Consider the following 19,521-nt stretch of genomic DNA (forward strand, 5'->3'; position numbering starts at 1 on the left):
ATCCTTCTGCCTCAGCCTTCCAACAACTTGCAATTTTGAAGAAACATTAAGGAAGGCATTACCACTTGAGAGAGGCCTGTGTGGGATCATCAGCTTGAGAAAAAGCCATTTCCCTCTCATGCATTGTAGGATAAAGTAGATTAGAAATAAAATCGAAATAGGCAGTACTTTTTCTTCTTTTGACCTATTCATAATCAAACAGTTATGCCATAGGAGTGTCAATAGGATTATTGTAGAATAATCTGTTTTCTTTAAACTATTGGGTTTTGGGCTTTGTGTTTTTATTTGCTTAGGAGCTGAGTAATTGCCTCATAAAACAGCACGATGGTACTATTAACACTCTATTATGAGACCTGTTATTATAGAATGTGCTTCCCTAGTTGGGACAGGGCTTTTTTTTGTTGTTTTGTTTTTTTGGGTTTTTTTTTTTAGTGCTTAAAATAATTAGTTTTGCCAAAAGGGGTTATAATGAATAGTGTGAAATCCTACCTATTTAAAATTAAAAAAGTTTGTAATCTCTTGGGTGGCTTTTACGCATCTTTTGATACTTACTGGGAAATGTTTCTTTTGTGTACAATGGGAGGAGATATACTTAATGTTCAGAGTGGAGGAAATATTTTAATTTTTGTCATATCTATCTAAGACACATTTGGGATAATTATTAAAGAATATCCCCACTGTTCCATCTGATTTGAGTGTTGAATATTTAAAGGGTTTATTGACCAAATAACCTCCAATTTGAAAATTTGGGGACTTTATAATGAATGATAAAAAAGTTTAACTGTGAAGTATATGGCAATTTGTTTCTGAAATCATCTAAAATTGTGTTCGTGTGTGTATTTGTTTATCTTTGTGGTCCATGCTGCTAAACTTTTCTTGCCATAAATTTTAGGCATACTTGAAGATATGAAAATAGTTCTTAAATAAAAAGTAATATTTCTAAATAGGAATTCACTATTATTTTCCTCCTTGTGTTGAAAAGCTGAACGATGTTGGCAAGTATCGTTGTGGAATGAAAGTAGGCTTTTTGTTATTTTGAATATGTGAATTTTATTTATTCTGTGGAAACAGAACCTGCCTTTTAGCCTGACTCTCAGAAGGTACCATTGGTACGCCTGAGATACAGCAAAACTCAAGATGTGCACAGAAGTGATAAAGATGCTAGTATGCAACAGGTTAAATTTGAGTCAAAGAAAGCTAGAGAAGAGATAATTAGCACATGTATAATTAATGGCAAAGTCAGAAATTGCAACAGTTGCAATGTAGGTAGTTAGTCTTTGTTTCCTGGCTTGGGTTAATTCCTTATGAATGTTATTTTGATCCTAATGCAAGGGGAAAACTGTTTTTAATGAATAATAATTATAGGCCCTTCTCTTTGGACTTATCATCTGCCTTGGTAGTTACCTTAAAGATAACAATACCACCAGTTTTGGTCTGTTAGTTTCACCTTCTCAAATGTCTTTTCAGTTTGTCCTCAGAAAGATCCCTGGGATAGGATTGTTACTGTTACTCCCATGCTTCTAAACTGATGATGAGATGACAGAGCTGAGCCATGAGAGGTCGTGTCCTGTGCCCACTTAGAGTCTCCTTGCTTTGCTTTTGCTCTGCCCCTCCTGGGGCTTGACATAGTAACACAGTACTCTATGATGAGAACAATTTATCATGATGGAGTACTTAGATTGCTGACTTACTGTGGTACCTGTGACTTTTTTGGTCTTCACCTTTTTAAAAAAAATGGTGGTTCTCTTGCAGGAAGCCAGTTGAGGGAAGTTCTCCATGAATGTACGTCACAATGATGATGACCGACCAAATCCCTCTGGAGCTGCCACCATTGCTGAATGGAGAGGTAGCCATGATGCCTCACTTGGTGAACGGAGATGCAGCTCAGCAGGTTAGTGTGGGAAGAGGGAGCTGGAAACCGAATTGTCTCAGTGGAGACAGTAACCCAGTATTGATTCAAAGCTCTGTGATTTTGAACTCTAATATTTCTTGAGGTCAGTGTGTTTGCTGTAGAAGCACTGTATGGGCTTTTTAAATATTAGAAATCATGGTTTTCGAGAACAGAACATCTTTCCTCATCCAGTTAGTGTTTCTGAAACATCAAAAAATGTGTGATTTTGGAAGAGTCACTCTGAGACCATGCACAAGTCTGTGAAATGAAATGACCGTTCATTCTTGTCTTATACTATGCTTGACTGGTTTGCCTGGTTGGCCAGAGCAGTGTGCTCAGAGGGCTAGGTTTTAGTGTCACACATGACAGTGTGACCCCTCCCCGGCTCCTAGAACCCTGCCTTCCAAATGTGTAGCTCATAAGATAATGGTATGTATTTTCTGTACTCTCCTTTGTTATTCGTATTTGAACATTATGGACTAGGAGAGTTATTTGTGAATTTAGTCAAGTAGCACTTGGGACATTTTTTGAACAGTAAGTAAAAGTTTTAAAGTTTTGTAATGAAACATTTTATCTTGGTGCATTCTTTAGAATAGGGGCTCCCAACCCCCCAGAGAGAGAAACTGGGCAGCACAGCTGGTGAGCGGTGGGTGGACAGAGTACCATCTTCTGTCAGATGGGTGTGGTGGGCGGAGCTCATCTGCATTAGATTCTCATAGGAGTGCAGACCCTGTGGTAAACTGCCCGCACAAGGGATCAAGGTTGTGCACTCCTTATGAGAATCTAGTGCCTGATGACCTCTCCCACTTGGAAGACTTGTCTTCCATGAAACTGGTCCCTGATGCCAAAAAGGTTGGGGAACGCTGCTTTAGAAGTATAGAAGTAAATGTTTGCTGTATGAAAAACAGAATTGGGAATCATTGCTTGGGAAATATGTACCCAAAATATATTAATAGTTCAAATAAGTTAACCAGTCTATGATGTCAGCACATGCCTTCCTATGCCAGTCTGTCATGGTGTATTCACACTCTGTCATAGTACATTAATACTTTGAATAAACCTCTGCTGGAGCTTACCTTGGTGCTTCATTATTTATATTTCTCCTGCATTTGGCTGTGAACCTCTTAAGAACAAAGAATACCTAACAGGTCCTCAATAAATGTTTTCTAGTTGGGCACATTTTATGCCTCGCCCTACAGGTGCAGCCGTCTCCCTTCTTGATTCCAACGTCTCTTCCTCTACCAGGTCACTTCCACCAATACACTATAGCATCTTTTATCTTAAACAACTGCACCTGGCCCCACCCAGACACACAAGCTTCTCACAAGTCCACATCCCCTTCCAGGTGCCACCTTCTGTCCCTGTGTCCCTTTTTAGGTATCTCTAAGTAGAGCCTGTCCTTACTGTCCCTCTTCTTACCTGTGATCCCTCAACATCACAGTCCTCACTTCCTCTGCAGTCTGTCAGCACATCCTGTTGGCTTTCTCTCAGGAGAATGTGGGAAGTCCATATTCTGCCATATCGACTTCATTTGTACTACCTCTACTGGACCCCACACCGTCATCTCATGGGGAGGACACTCCTCACTGGTCTCTCTGCGTTTCTTATTGTCCCGCACGCAGCAGCCTGAGTGATCTTTTCAAAATACAGGCAGTGTGATGTCACTGCCCTCCTGCAAACCGCCCTCTTACATCTGGATGAAATCTAAGCGTGGTGCTGGCCTGCCAGCCTTATGTGTCAGTCTTGGCCTCTCTGTGTCCGTCATTCTCTGACTACTCTTTTGCTCATTGAGCTCCAGATGATCACGGGAAGGTCACAGAGTGCCATGGATGCTTGCAAGAGACAGTGTTTGGTTTCCTTTGTTTTTACAAATTGTAAAAGAATAAAAAGGGACGAGGTATTTGAATTTGGCTAAACTTAGGTCTCCCAAATGTAGTCCCCTCGTTCCCATTTGCCTGCAGACAGGAGCCCTGGGGTTGCCTGTCCATGTCGCTGTGCACTGTTTTTGAATCCTCACAATTTCTCCCTCCTTCCTGTGATTCATTTTGCCCAGAAGACCTTTTCTAATTTATCAGCCAGTGTAGAGACCCCTCAGCTACAGAATTTTCTAGTTTTCCCTTTAAAAGTAAACTCTTTTGCACATAGAAATGACCAAATACCGAAAAGACTGTGGACATTCTCAGAAGGCTGTGCGGTATTTCCCTAATTTGTATATCTCACCTCTACTCTAAGCAGAAGCTACTTAACAGTTTTGGTTAATAAAAACACATTTTTAAAGCTGGGCAAGGTAGCACTTGCCTGTAGTCCCACCTACTTAGGAGGATCCTTTGAGCCTAGCAGTTTGAGGCCAATCTTGGCAATGCAGTGAGACCCTGTCTCTAAAACAAAAACAAAAAAGCACATTATTTTATCTGGGAAGCTTTCTATAAAGCTAACTAAAAAAGGGATTATCTGTTAATTTGTCTGTTTTATAAACCAGATATCAAGCTTTGTCAAATGGGAGTGTACTTCAGAGAAATCTCATGGGCAGAGATCTCACGGAAAGAGCTGTTTGTCTTTTTAATTTAGTAAATATGTTTGATTATGTTAGATACATGAACATCTGTGGGCTGACCTACTATTTGGTATTCACCCCAAATTTTCCTTTATGGGGCAAAACTGTTAAGTGGGCCAAGTGCATGTGGAACGTCCCTCTCGGTGCGACCAGCCCAGGAATCAGCATGCCTTGTCCTTGCCTCTGCATCACTGGGGCTAAGCCTCGGCAGTGGCCTGGCTGCCTGATGTGTTTCTTCCTCTTCCTGCCCAGAGTCCCTGTTCTATACTGCTCTTACTCTTTCAAGTCTCTTCTTTTCTTTGGGTCCTGAAATTTAGCCTTGGCCTGCGTGGATGTGGCAGAGGCCTGGGGCCTGCATGTGAAGCCTGGGCTAAGGCGTGAGGGAAGACAGACCGCAGGAGCAAGTCAGACCAGAAATGGTGGAGAAATACAAGGCGGGGAGGGGGAGATCGGGGGTAGAGTGTCCCCCAAAAGGACAGGGAGCAGGGGAGAGTCTCCAAGATGGGCCCTCAGAGTGTGGGCTGCGTGAGTTTTGAGTGCTTGCTCGGGGCACCTGTGGGTGCTGCTTGCTCTTAAGAGCCTGCATGGTGTGGTGCGCAGGTGGGTGTGTGTGAGGGGGTCAGGACATGGGGCACACCAGAAAAAGTGATCGACAGGGTGTTTCCTGAGGTTTTGCTGTGCTCTTCTGCTGAGGAAGCACATTTCCATCTTAACAGGAACCTTTTGGAAGTACAGATTTGCCTTCAAGTTCAAGGTGGACATTGCAGGCATTTAGGCAGACCAGTGGGGGAGACCTTTTAAGGTGGGTGGCAATTTAGGCACCTTTACATCATGCTGTTGTAAGGAACCGTCCACTGGCTACAGGCTTCCGTCTCCAAATGTCTGTTAGGAGTGTGTATGGTGAACTACCTTGCATGTGTTTATAGTGTTCTTAATACTTTTCAGCTGTGCAGAGGACATTCTAAATATTTCTGTCTATGTGAAAGAATCACCAGTTACGAGAAGGCTCTTCAGTTCCCATACCCTCCCCCTCCTGATTTGTGTCCTGTTGGTTTCTGGTTTTAATTAGGACTAGTTCTTGGCAGGATTTTCTGCTGTGTTCTGGCTCTCTACAGAAGAGACTTCTTAATTTTCATTATTTGAAGTTGCATTAAGTTTGAAACCTTAGTTTGTCATTTTATGTAGGTAGCAGGAAAAGGAGAAGCATGAAGAGGATGATTCTTTTCTTAAAAGAAAAGTCATCCTCACTAAGAGTGGGCCTTTAAAGATATTATCAACTGAAAAAGAAGAGCAACAGCAAGAAACACTGTTAACAGAAGCAGCTTACTCAACAGCTTTACGGCTTTACTTATTTAGCAGCTGGACTGAGGTATAATCCACATGCCACAAAATTCACCCATTTAAAGTATACAATCAGTGGAATCTAGTGTCTTCACAGCATTATACAACCTTGACTACAGTTAATTTTAGAACCCTTTTATCACCCTAAAAATAAACCCTGCAGCAGTCACTCCCTGTTTCCCCCATTCCTACGCAACCTTTAATCTATGTTCTGTCTCTGTAGATAGATTGCCTATTCTGGAATTTCAAATTGATGAAATCACACAATATTTGGTCTTCTGTATGGCATCTTTCACTTTGCATAATGTTTCCAGGGTTGGTCCATGTTGTAGTATGGATCAGTAGTATATTCCTTTCTTATTGCCAAATAGTATTCCTCTGTTTGGATATACCACATTTTATTAGTTCATTCATCAACATTTGAGTTGTTTCTACATCTTGGCTATTATAAATGATGCTACTATGTGCAGATTCTAGTGTGAACTTACTTTTATTTCTCTTGGATATGAATCTGGAAGTGAAATTGAGCAGCTTTATTTTGAACTATTGTTTTCTAAATAAAGTATCTCTGCTTTTTCTCATCAGTAAATTCTACCTCTGAGTAATTACAGCCCAGCATAACTAAATAAGTTTGCTTCTCTTAATATGCCTAATTGTATACTATCCTTTAGTTATAAAAATCAAGTTTCAACCTGAGTTTTTAAGGTGTGGCTATATAAAATATGGAGAATGCCTCTCAATTATCAGAACATTGGTGCCTATGTTGACATTTTCAAAACCTAATAGTATATTAATTTAATTGTCTTAGTTATAGACTTCTAGCATGTTTTAGAGATTTAAAAACGTAGCAGCTAGTTTTGAGCACAAAAGAGTTGGCATCAGTTTAAATTCTAACTTTTAAAATTGGCTTAATGTTTTAATACTCTCTGAAGAAGAATTATAACAGCTACCAGTCAGATAAAGAAACCATTAGGTAGCTGGGCTCGGTGGCTCAGCCTGTAATCCCGTGCCTTTGGGAGGCTGAGGTGAGTGGATTGTCTGAGCCCGCAGGTTCGAGACCCGCCTGGGCAACTTGGTGAGACCTTATCTCTACAATAAATCAAAAATTAGCCGGGCGTGTTAGCGCGCACCTATAGTTCAGCTACGTGGAAGGCTGAGGTGGAAGGATCACCAGAGCCCAGCAGGTTGAGGCTTCGGTGGCCGAGAAACAGAGTGAGACTCCAACTCAAAAACAAACAAACAAACAAACAAAAACCCAAAAAAGAAACCATTAGGTTAAAAACAAAAGTGTTGATATGGGGTGGCAGAGTTTACTGATCTTCTAATTTAATTTATGACACTTGGAAGAGGACCTGTGCCCTCTATGAGGGCAGTGCAATAAGGATATGTTGTATTCTTAGTGACTCTTCTTGGGAGCGGATTACTGAGGGTCAGTCCTGGCAAGCATTTAACACATAGAAAGGCATCTAGTAAATGTTTCATCATTTTTTATTTCTTATCTCTTGCCTCGTTTTCCTTTCAAGCTTCTAGAATATTGCTAATGAGTTCTTGTATTTATGTCTGTCTGTCTGTCTGTCTGTCTGTCCAGGTCTCACTCTGGTACCCAGGCTGGAGTGCTGTGGCACGCTTATGGCCACTGTAGCCTCGACCTGCTGGGCTCAGGTGATCCTTCTGCCTCAGTCTTCCTAGTAGCCAGAACTGCATGCGTGCCCTACCACACCCATCTTTTTTTTTTTTAATGTATTGTAGAGACGAGGGTTCACCAAGTTGCCCAGGCTGGTCTTGAACCCTTGGGCTCAGGCAGTCCTCTCGCCTGGCCTCCCGAAGTGCTGGAATGACAGGCGTGAGCCACCACGCCTGACTTGCTAATGAGTGTTTTTGATGCCCCTTCTTTGGAAAGTGGATCTCCTTAAATAGAAACAGAAAACCTGCTTGCCAGGTCAGGACTGCATGCCATCACCTTGTCCTAGAAGACAGAGGGCAAGGTGGCCTCAGTCGTGTCCAGTTCTCTTGACTTTGTCTGTTGCTGTTGAGCAGTACCGAGCATGTCATTTTACTGAGAGTTTTTCCCCCTTTAGTTTCTTCTTTTGGAAAGCGCTTGTGTCCCTTAGACAGAATTCATAGCCAGAGGTTTTTCCTGGCGTGTACTTTTGAATACACATTTCTAGGAAGCATATTAAACATATTAAAACTTTCCATCATTCACATGGCGCTCATCATCAGCATGTCTTTTCCGTCAAATGCGCCTCTCCTCCTAACCTAGTGACCTCTTCTGTTCTGGTTGATGTCTTCTGAATAACTTTCTCTCGGATGACTTCCTTCTTGCATACAGTAGTTCAAACCCCCTCACCACACGGGTTGACTCCTTAAATATACCGATAGCCACCATGTCAGAGGGACGCACAGAGTCTGCATACATCACAGACCTTGTCTGCTTCTCAGAAATTCCCACTGAAAGGAAGTTTTATAGTCAGTATAATGTAGAAAATTGAATAAACATCTCTTGGCAAGATTACTCAGGAGAATAAGGATATTCACATGAGAATGGGTCTGGCAGTTGGAATAGAGGCTGCAGCTATTATTATCGAATACCATTCTTTAACAGCTCCTTTTGTGGTGCTAGGTTTGAGCTAGAGAATAAAAAGAATTAGACTGGTCAGCTGTTGGATTTGGAAAACCAAGTGTGGGGAAACTCAGTCTTGGCCACACTTTTCAGCATTTAAGATGCACGAGAAATGGACAGTGGACAAATGTTTAAACAAATTTGTTATTGTTCACGGTCATCCGTGGTGCCTCTTCCACTCAAACTTACAGAGACCTCTGGTGTCAAGATAGTGTCAGACTCTTGTCTTTGAGATTTGAGGTGGAAGAGAGGGAGAGGGATATATGGTTTATGGCTGAACGAAGAAGTGACTAAATAATAGATTTGTTCATTTTAATAAGCATTTGTCAGATGTCTCTGTGCCAGCACTGTATTATCTGCTGGTGACAGAAAGATGAATAAGGCGCTGTTCTTCCCCTAATGGAATGGGCACTCTAGTTGGAGAGCAGAATATGGTTTACCAAAAAAACAAAAACAGCTATATTTACACATATGTTGAGTCTTGGATTGCAGAATGCAGCCATGCCTTGAGAGCGCAGAGAAGAGATTGAGGCATGAAAAAGACAGAAAAACAGACCAGGCTAGGAACAGTATCAGTGGGGAGGCTGAGCTTGGAACAGAGAGATCTACCTCGAAGGCTAGACTATTCTGGCTTTGCTTACCAGGTAACTGGTTTCCGTTTTATTAAATAAGAATACATTAGTGGGATTGTATATGCAGTGGAGAGCTCGAAAACCTTTGCTATTTAATATCTTTGTCAGTGAATCTATTTTCCTCTGATTCTCCAGTCTGGTGGTCCCTCCAGTCTGGTGGTCCCCACCTTTGATGCCTGTTCTTCAGAGTTACTGACTCCATGGTGGGACAGATCACAAGCATCCCTCAACCAGAGCTGCCTTCCAGCTGCAGAGGCAACCAGCCCTGCATCTGAGGGCCTTCTTTTAACTGTTTTAAAAAGAAGGTGTGAGTTTATCTAGGTCTGTGGTCTTACTTTTCAGTCCTCTCTGTGATAATTCTGCCAATTCTGCTCACTACAGAAGGCATAGGCTATGCAGAATCTCAGTCTTAAAAAGGAAAATGTTGATGCCACATTACCAGAGGATGTTGTTATATGTGGCATCCACAATAATTGGGACATATGACATGTAATTATGACAGCTCTGAGCTGAGTTGAGAGACACTTCAGAATTTAATTAGCCAAAGGCAATAATAATAAGATACAAGATGTAGTCAGTATCCTTCAAATGGTAGAAATTGAGCTGCCTTCAAAAAAGGGAGGATTAAGAAAAAATACTGGCATATCAAGGCTGCACTGCAGAATAATCGCAGTTTAAAACTCTATGGAGATTTTAACATTATGATTGTTTTCAACTTATGCAATCTTTGACTCTCTGATTCCATTGTTAACTCTGGGAGAGCAAGGACTGTGTCTCTCTTGGTCATGCTGTGCCTGGCATTTGAGGTGGCACTCAGTAAAGCTTTTCGAATGGATGAAGGATGAAAGAAATGAACACAGTAATTCATCTAAATCAGGGCTTAAAAACTGGCCACACAGGTATGTTTTTTTTTATGTGTGTGTTGTTTTGTTTATTTTGTGTTTAGTTTACAGAAAAGATTGCAGCGCCAATATTTAAAATTGGATGGTTTACATAAAATTTTGTATTCTTCTGTTTATATGGAAAAACCAGATGTGGTAACACTGGACCGGTGTTCTCACTTGGCAACAGTCAGCTAGCAAAAAAGTAGCAGCTGTCTGCTTTAGGTGGAGACTGTCCTCCTCAGGCCCCGTTTTGTCCACGTTACTCAGTTCCCAAACCTGTGGACTCTGGTCATCTGAGTTTGGAATCTGGAAGTTGTTAATTTTTTACCTTTGAAACTGAATCTTGTGCTCATGCATATCATGTTTTAAGTATAGCAAAATGTTTCCGATTTTTTTCAGACATGTACATTGTGTATCAAACTGATAAAGTGTTTTTAAGTCTTTTTATTTTCCACTTGCCCGGTGATTTATAAAATGAATTAGGCTGGGCTAAGGTTAATATGCCTTTGTAGAAGGGTTTCAGTCTTACCTCTTACATGACTCATTTTTTGGGGGGGATGGGAGGCTCTTGTTTTCAGTGAACAGTATTTGAGCTCAATAAGTGCCACCTGGAGCACTTACCAATGTGTAGAAAGAGCAAAAGAAATAGCCAGGTTCCGTGGTTTTATTGTTTACAGTCTAGTTAGGGGAGACTGAACACAAATGCAAGGTAAAAGTAGCCCAAGGACTGAGATTTGTCATCTTTACTGTCTCCAAGAATTGAGTCTTTAGGTATTTATTGAAATGGAGTTTTTAAAAAATAAACCTTTCCTGGTATTATCTAGAAGAGGCATTTTTATTTAAAATTCTGTATTAACTTTTTTTTGAGTAAGATTAAATAAGATACATTTCCTACCTCTGATTTCTTTTTGTTTGTTTTGCAGCACCCTCATCTTTATTTGGGAAGGGGAGAGGTTGTGGCTGCCTGCCCCCTACCCTGCTTGTTTCAGCTAAGCTTGCTTCCTGTATCCCCCCTTTCGTAGCCGAGGGGGGCGGAGAGGATGAGGTGGGTGGGAATAGAACTGGGTGAGACTGGAGTTGGCAGAGTGGGGTGAGCGGGATGGGAGGCTGTGGGTCAGGAAGGGGAGCAGCGAGGGTTGTGTTTGCCTGTGGTGCCAAGACGGGAGGCCGTGGCTGAATGGATTAGTGCTGAGGGGTTTACATTTCTTGAGGTTTTGCTCCCACAGGACCTGGTTCCCCCCCCCCCCACCGGCCTCCCGGCCTTGACTGTGTTATAAGCAAGTATCCAGGCTGCAGGGAGGGAGGAGGGGGACATCAAGCCAGGGTGGCACCCCTCTTTCCCTGCAGCCAGTGACAACTTAAACATTACCTGCTTCAGTCAATCCTGGCTGTGCTGTGTCCCGTGCTAGTTGTTTCCTGCCTCCCATGCCTGGGTCTTCCCTCTGTCCCTCCCTCACGCCCACTCTCCCCAGCCCAGCCACCTGCCTGCTAATCTGTCTTCTTGCTGACCCCGTCCTGATGGGTGTCCCCATTCTGGTGGGCGTCCCTGTCATGCTGGGTCTTGTCTTCCTTGGAGAGGTGGGCCTGGGAGCTCAGTGCTTGCAGTGACAGCAGGCCGGTGCCCACATTGATCTCTGGCAGCGACAGGGGCTGCAGCCCTACGGGCAGCTGGGCCAGGGGCAGGGTCAGCGCCTGTAGCTGGGACAGCTGGTGGGCTTGAAGCTTCTACCGATGGAGTTCAGCTTGGAGAGGTGACCTGCTGGGCCCTCTCAATAGCTCCCGAAACCTGCAGCTGGTGCTCCAGGGAGAGCTAGGGCAGGACTTGGGTGCAAATCCCGTTTAGCCTCTTGATGATCTCCATCTGCTTGTGCATCTCCATGTTCAAACTGTAGGGCATCTTGTGGTCTGTCACATAGTGAGGCTGCATCTCTGACTTCTCACTGACCAGCTTATCCCACTTGAGTTTCAGACTATGGTACTTAGCCTGCAGCAGCTGGAACTCATCTTTGATGCATGTGATCACAGGAGTCTAAGGTGATGACTTTGAATTGCTGGGTAGGTGTGAGGAGCTTGAATGCCTGCCTGCTTTGTGGAAATATCATGCCGGTCACCGCAAGGGGAGTGGGCTCCACTGTTTTGAAAAATGCATATTTGTCATGTTGAATGTGATGTGATAGCTATCAATGTATCTTATAGTAGAGGAAAAAATAACAGAAAGAAGAGATGAGACACTTGTGCATCCAGAATGTGTTTGCACATAATTGTTTTTATGTGGGCAGACTTTCTTCTTTTTTAGCCCAAATGATTGATTTAAACATATGACTATATAAAATACATACATTACACGCCAAACATGACAGTGGTGAGCAAGCGACATAAAATTAGTAACATTAATCTTCAATACAGCTACTGAATCTCATTCTTTTTCTCTCTCTCCTACATTTCCAAGTGCAAAAATAAACAGCCTGCCAGGAGCCAGTTGCTAAGTGCCACAGTTTGTTATCTAGGTGATCTTGGGTTTAGCTGCCCAGGATTGTATTAGGCCCCTCATTTAAATTGGCATTGGCCAGAAGTAGGCGCCTCTTAGTAATCTTCTGGTCAGCTCTAGTGTTACAGTAACTTGACGCTAGATGTGGTGGGTCCCCAGAAGGAACACTTCCCGTGCTGCTTGAGTGTTCACGCCTACGTTGGTCCTGCTTCTCAGCTCCCGCCTTCTTCCTTAACAGGTGACCATCAGATCACTCATCTGCTTAGAGGGAATGTGTTTTATGGGTCGCAGGTAATTGGAACACCTTTCTCTTGGCCCTTCTGGGTCGGCTCTTTGCTGCCCATTCCTTGCTCCTTGGAGTATAGGAGGTATGCATTTGAATAGAATGGACAGTCTGTATTTAGCAGATTACCGTGTCAGGGCCTCTGCTTTGCAAATAATTGGCCAGTTAAGTGGAGACAGCAAAGATACAGAGATAATTGTGCTCTAGTTTTGGGTGCAGGTGTGTTTTCATTTATATTAGTAAAGCTGTCATTAAGGTCTTAGTGTTTAAAAAAAATGGAACTCTTGTGGCCAAACCTTAGATTTGAAGGAAAATGGTCTTGTGCTGTTGTCTAATTATGTTGGATGACTTTTAATTTTTAGGAGGAGTCATTAAAATGTTCTTGTGTTTTCTAAGTAGCAGTTTCAGCAATTAAGCATTGAGCATGCTCAATGTATCTTTGGTTTTTACATTGGAGTGCTGAGTTGGCATTCTAGTTGATGGGAAAAAGTATGACATAGAAGAAGCATGCGCTTTGGTTAATGATGTTGTTTGGTAGCTAAGTTGGCCAGAGCAGTGCAGCTAATTTTTCTGATTTCATGATTTTAATTTTTGTTTTGTATTGTTGGAATGGCTCTATTTAGGACCTAGTGAAGCTCTTGTCACCTTTGCAAAAAGGTCACACGAAAAGCATCCTTTTAGAATGGTTATGTCTTTATAATTTATTTGGTGGCTATAGTCATGAGAAAATAAAACTATAATACAAACTGCTAATATAATATAAACTACAAAGGAATGGCATCCATATTTCTCTTGTAGGGTTGTGATGGGAAATTGGACATTAGGTTTATAAACAATCTGTTTGTGGATAGTTACCACAAACTCTGGATTTGAAGGACCAAGAGAATCAGTTGAAAGCAGAGGGCATTAGCGGACATTATCCTTTAATAGTGGTATTCTCATCCAGTTTACTTCTTGGTCTGTGTTCTCTCTCTCTCTCTCTTTTTTTAATAGTTAAGAGTCTCGCTCTGTTGCCCAGGCTGGAGTACAGTGGGACGCTGCTGCTCACAGCCACCTCAGCCTTGACCTGCTGGGCTCAGGTGATCCTTTCGCCCCAGCCTTCCAATTAGCAGGAACTACAGGCGCATGCCAGCACGCCTGGCTAATTTTTTGATTTATTGTAGAGACGAGGTCTCGCCAAGTTGCCCAGGCTGGTCTCGAACCCCCGAGCTTAGGCAATCCTCTCACCTTGGCCTCCCAAAGTGCTGAGCCACCATGCCCATCCTGTTTTTTCATTTTTTAAAGTGGTTTTCTTGGGGTCAGGCCCTAAGAATTCTCCCTCTCTTTGTTGAATACCTCTGTACACAGTGCTACTTGAAGCAGCCTTGGAAGTTTCAAGAGCCACTGTGATAAGATTTAAAGATAGGTGCTACCCCAGGTGTGAGGGCCTTCTTTGGAGGGGGCACATGGCCCATTTTCTGACAATTATTCTAAAACCTATGAGGAAATGAAGGACAAAAGATTCTGCAGGGTTGACTTTTCCAGAGATTTCAATGCCTTAACAGTGTAAAAGGTATATCAGAGGTTTGAGTTTTGACATTGAAAGCATGCCAGGTGTTTGACTAACTTTTTGGCATTTTTACCTCAAACTTAGATGTTATTAATACTTTTTAAGCTTGCTGATCACCAGATACTTTTAGTCTCAACTTTACCCTCAACTTGTAATTGAGTGGTTATTTGTGGACAATCAGTTAAAATTGTTGGAGGGAAAGAATGGCTTTGAGTTGATACTTGGATTTCTTTGTTCCTTCTGTGCTGGAAGGAAGGAATAGTGATGGTTTGAGGACTTACCAGGTACTGGGACTGGTGCTAAGCTCTCACATACATCATCTCATGCCGTGATCATAGACCCTGTATGGTGATCATGTTTACAGACAAAACCTAAGGTGAGAAAGGTTAAGTACTTGCAGCTGGCAAGCCACAGTGCTGGGATTTAAATCTGCTCATCTTTTGCTCCAGAACACGGGTCCTGTCTCCTGGACAGGTTTGGAACTTCCTGAGTTGGGCCATCTCCCTTACCTTGTTGAGGTCAGCATTTGGGGAGAAGCCTGGGCCTAGATTTTTCCACAGCAGTAAATTGTGAAGTTTACCAAGACCAGGCCTCTCCATTGTCTTGTCTAATATTCACATTGACTCCAGAGGTGGGAGCGCTTCTGACTAAGCAGCAGTGGTGAAGTCAAAGACCTGGAGGCCAGGCTCTGTGCCCACCGGTGGCATCTCCTTCTTTTCCTTGGGGAATGGTTTTCTCCTTGAGATTGCCAGTAGGGATCAGCAGCACCCTGGGCGGGGGGTCCCCTGGGGGACACAACTGCTGAGAGGTGTTGGTGGCCGGAGAAGGGTCACAGGGGTTGCTACCCGTGGATGTCTCGCCCTGGGCGTTAGCGAGGGCCAGCGTCTTCCTCCAACCCATCCTTCATTTCCATTCACACGTTTTATCACTGTATAGGCAGTTTATGAGACTTAAGAAATCTAAAAACTTGTAGGGCTTGAACCTGTTAGGCAGTTTGTTTTTCATGCTGAATCTACAGTAATTCCTTTTAAGTAATGCCAGAATAAAAGAAACAAAGTTTGTCCTTCAAAAAGAAAGAAAACAGCTGCTTTGCTACACAGGTGTTTCTTAAATCTCCCACTTCTACTTCTCCTGTTCTCCAAGGCGAATACAGAGTTAAGCGTCATGTAGTGTTTTTACTGTGAATAGTGGTATCGCACCTACTTGCTAGTGAGCTCCTCATTTTCTTTGCTTTAGATTGATGAAGGACTGCTTGGACTTTGACTCTCCTCAGGATGTTAATTACATGTTTCAAAGTCATGTGTTTTGTTAAAAAACACTTGTATATGGCCTTGGAAAGAGAACTGGGGGCAGGGAGTTGCTTCAGGGTGCAGAATATTGTTTTGGAGGCCTTGGGAAATGAATCCTAAGAGCTAGTTCACTTACCACCAAGACATATTTAGTCAGTGTATATAAACAAAAGAAGTCACAGTGTGCCTGGACATTATTTATCCCAGATGAAGTTTAAACTTGGCTCGTTATGCTGTGCTGATGTCATGGTGCATAAACTGGCCTCGAACGAGACGTGCGTGGAATCGGCTGTGTGCTCTGTGTGTGAGGGCGTGAGGAGGAGGGCCGGGCTGGCTGGAAAATCTTGGTCACATTTTTCCTTTGCTCTCTGTAGAGATGAGTGTCAGTCCTGCATTTGGACTTGGTGCAAAATGAGTAAAGAATTGGAATAATCTGTTCATTTGTACAAGTCGGCATGCATATGTCCTCAAGGATGCGGTTCTTCCAGGACTGAAAGCCTAAGTGTGCCTGGCTTTTCGACAGTTTTTTAACTAAACTCCAGTACTCTCAAATCTAGAAAGGAAAATCTTTATTGCATTACATCTTTAAAGATTATTTCTAAGCTGTTAGCCTTGAAGTTTTAAATCTGGACAGTTTCTTTAAACTTTATAATGGTCTTAAGTATCTGGCTGTATATTTTTTTTCCTGGGTTGTGTAGCGGACAACCTCTCAAATTAGGAGCTTAAACGTGCATGAAAAGGCAAATGTCTGATGCTCCTTAGAGAATCTGGTCGAGTTTAAATCTTGCTGTGTGCTTTGAGATGGCAGCTTATGGGTCAGAAAGCTGAGTCAGAGAAGGTGCTCTTCTGGACTTCTGAGTACTTAACAGGAAATTTCCACACACTGTGGTATTACTTCAGTACTTCTCATTGCTGACTTTTGCTATGAGAGTCTTAATTAAATGCATTTTCAAGTAATTCAAACCATTTTGTAGATGTAAAGGGCTTAGATTTTAGAACTTCTGTGAATGGATTCCAAAGTCACTCTTGTTGCCAGGATCCACGGAAGCCGAACAGACACTGGAATGTGAATGAGTTGGGAAGCGAGCCTTTAAGGAGAGCCAACATGTTTTCCAAACAGAAAATCTGGCCAGAGGTGAGAATTGTCTGGTTTTGGTTTTATTGAGAACATGAAAGACAGCATATTTGGTAACATTTTTTTCTTGAGACACAGTAATTTTACTTCACTGACAGACTTGTCTCTGGTAGGAATTTGAAGAAGACAATTATTAGGGAGTGTTATTTATTGAGCTCATATTATGTGTAGGGCCTTGTACTAAGGGCTTCACTTGGGTTGGTCTATCTCCATAGGAGATAGGGTTTTTTTCCTTTTTTGCAGGTGAGGAAGTAAGGGGTTAGGAAGGTTCAGTGACCTGTCGGGCAGAGTTGAGATTGAACTTCGATCTCTCTGACTTGATCTTCCCACTGTGTATCTTGGGCTTCCTAGTTGATCTTTAAACTTTTAGCTCAAAGATGAATCGAAACTAAAAGTGATAAACAGAGAGTGACTTTACTTAATATTTACATACCTGTAATGTACTCAGAAACCATCCCTGACCTGTGCTCTGTTGAAATTTGAAGTCCTTAAGGTTTTTTTTTGAATTTAAGGATTGAGTTATAGGTTATCCTGTTGTTTTTATCTGCAATTTGGAGTCAAAATAAGTTAAAAAAAAATACTTTTTGTGCATGTATGATATGATAAAAGGCAAATTATAATGCCAAGATATAAAAAGTAAATTAACTAGTTTGAAATGGAATTATTTAGGAATGAATCAAAGTAGATGTTTTGAGGATATGAGTAACTTTGGATCCTGATACTAAGTAGTGCAATATTTCTCTTTAGGCTTAGAATTACATTTGTTTTTCCAATAATCCTACTAGTATTCCTTTGCTTTTGGTCATCAAACCAGTGAAAAATGTGGTAGGTAGACAAACTTAATCCCCTGGGGCTACTTGGCAAGTTGACTATAAGTAAAGGCAAGGAATGTCAGGTTGGTTGCTGAATGCTAAACCCAAAAGGGTTTAGCTTTTTAGAGCAGAAGACAAACCAAAGAGAAGAAAGAAGGGTCAGAAACATTCTATAAGGAGAAGAGGGCATAAGAGAGATGGACACATGTCAGTGGTAGCAGTGGAAGAAATGAAAATGGCGGAAACATAGTTAGAAAACAGAACTAAAAAACAAATGTGGTACATGTACACAATGGAATATTATGCAGCCATAAAGACGGACAAACATGGACTTCGCAGCAACTTGGGTAGATATTGAGTCTATCATACTTAATGGTTTGTCATAGAAACAAAGAACAGAGTTCCTTATGTTCTTATTCATAAGCGGACCTTGAACAATTATCATAATACCCTAAGAAAGGAATTGGCAGTAGTGGAAACTGCCAGGGAGGGAGGGGCATACCTCGTCAACAAGGGTGCCTGCATTATGAACATTTGTATACCTAACCCTGAATTGTACCCCACATGTTTAAAATAAGGAAAAAAAAATACAGAAAACAGAACTAGGTTGTCAAGAAAAAGGAAAACAAGTAGTTAGGGTTTGGAGAACCATGCATAGTACTCTACCTTCTTACTCTCAGAAATCACAGTTTTGGTAGAGTGGTTAGCAGAACCGGACACCACGTTTAAAGGTTAAACCATTAGTTACTTTTGAAAACTACCACGCAGAGCAACACAGTGCCTGCATCGTGTCACAGATGCACGTTTCATTTACATCTAGCCTGGTCTCCATGTGTCTAAGGGCTCCCCGCTCAGTTTGAGGTTCTCACTGCCGCCAGAGTTGTCGACCAATGTTGCTTTCTTGCTGGAAAGTTCTTCTGCTCACAGGATAAAGGCCAGACCATTAAGTGAAGTGGTCAAGGCCCCTTCTGGCCTGCCTCACCTTTATCTCTGCCAGCTCACCTTTGCCCTTTGTCACACGCATACCCCGTTATGGCCATGCAGGAATTCTGGCTGCTTCTTCAATACACCATGCCACGGAGGCCTCCATGGGCTTCCGCTTGTGGTTTCCTACCCTCCCCTTTACATCTCACTCCCAACTGCAGCTTTCCTTCTTCAGTTTCCATAGCACTTAGTAGCAGATAATCATATGTTATTACAGTTCATTGTTTTTTCTCTACTCGACACCGACACATAAGATGGGTACGATTTCAACTCTCTCATCATAGAATCATCAGTGCTTAGTAAAGTGTCTGGCACATAATAACTACTCAGCAAATGTTTGTTGGATTGAATAGTTAAGGTTTCAACAATTGCATTAAATGTATATTTTTTTTAGTACATAGAATCGCACATTCTTGCCCCAGCTGGAGTGCATTGTTGTGTAATGCAGTCTCAAACTCCTTGGCTTAAGTGATCTTTCTGACTAGCTGGGACTACAGCTGTGAGCCACCATGCCTAGATTATTTTATTTACTTTAATTATTTTTTTTGTAGCAGTGAGATCCTCCTGTGTTGCCCAGGCTGGTCTTGAATTCCTGGCCTCAAACAATCCTCCCACCTCAGCCTCCCAAACTGCACTGTGTCTGGCCAGCAATTGCACTAAGTATTGATTTTAGGAAAGGTAATGTAGTCAGTGTAAAGTCAAACCTGAATAAACAGTAATAATACGTATTGGTGATGGGGAGTCATCTCTCCTCCCTCACTTCCTTCTAAAACTCTGGAATATTACATATTTGTATTCAATTCTGATTTTATGTTCATGGGCACAGAATGTCAGGCAATAGTAGTGTGAACTTCAAGCAATTAAGAAAATATAGTAATATGGAAAAATCAACTCTAGAATATTTGATGACACAGCAGTGGGAACTGATTTTCTGTCAGTTAGAATTAAAACATTCCTCATGGCCACATTATTTCTTTGATTATATCTTAGGGGGAAAAACATTGTTAAGACTTTGAGATGGTTTTAAAAAGTATCAGGATAGCCCAGGCCCGGTGG

The 19,521-nt window shown here is 42.1% G+C and overlaps 1 protein-coding gene and 1 pseudogene across 1 annotated transcript in view; one reads left to right on the forward strand and one right to left on the reverse strand.

Annotated features, from left to right (window-relative positions):
• The first annotated feature begins 1,748 nt into the window (after positions 1–1,748).
• FNDC3B (fibronectin type III domain containing 3B) overlaps positions 1,749–19,521 on the forward strand; it is a 296,455-nt gene continuing 278,682 nt past the window's right edge. The window contains exon 1 of the mRNA XM_008055647.1: positions 1,749–1,891. Within this exon, the coding sequence (XP_008053838.1) occupies positions 1,781–1,891 (111 nt within the window). The 5' untranslated portion in view covers positions 1,749–1,780. The remainder of the gene's footprint in view (positions 1,892–19,521) is intronic.
• On the reverse strand, positions 11,414–12,027 carry LOC103257941 (annotated as a pseudogene).

This window comes from Carlito syrichta, unplaced genomic scaffold, assembly GCF_000164805.1.
Source record: "Carlito syrichta isolate Samal-C Ts95f unplaced genomic scaffold, Tarsius_syrichta-2.0.1 Scaffold301908, whole genome shotgun sequence".
Taxonomy (NCBI): domain Eukaryota; kingdom Metazoa; phylum Chordata; class Mammalia; order Primates; family Tarsiidae; genus Carlito; species Carlito syrichta.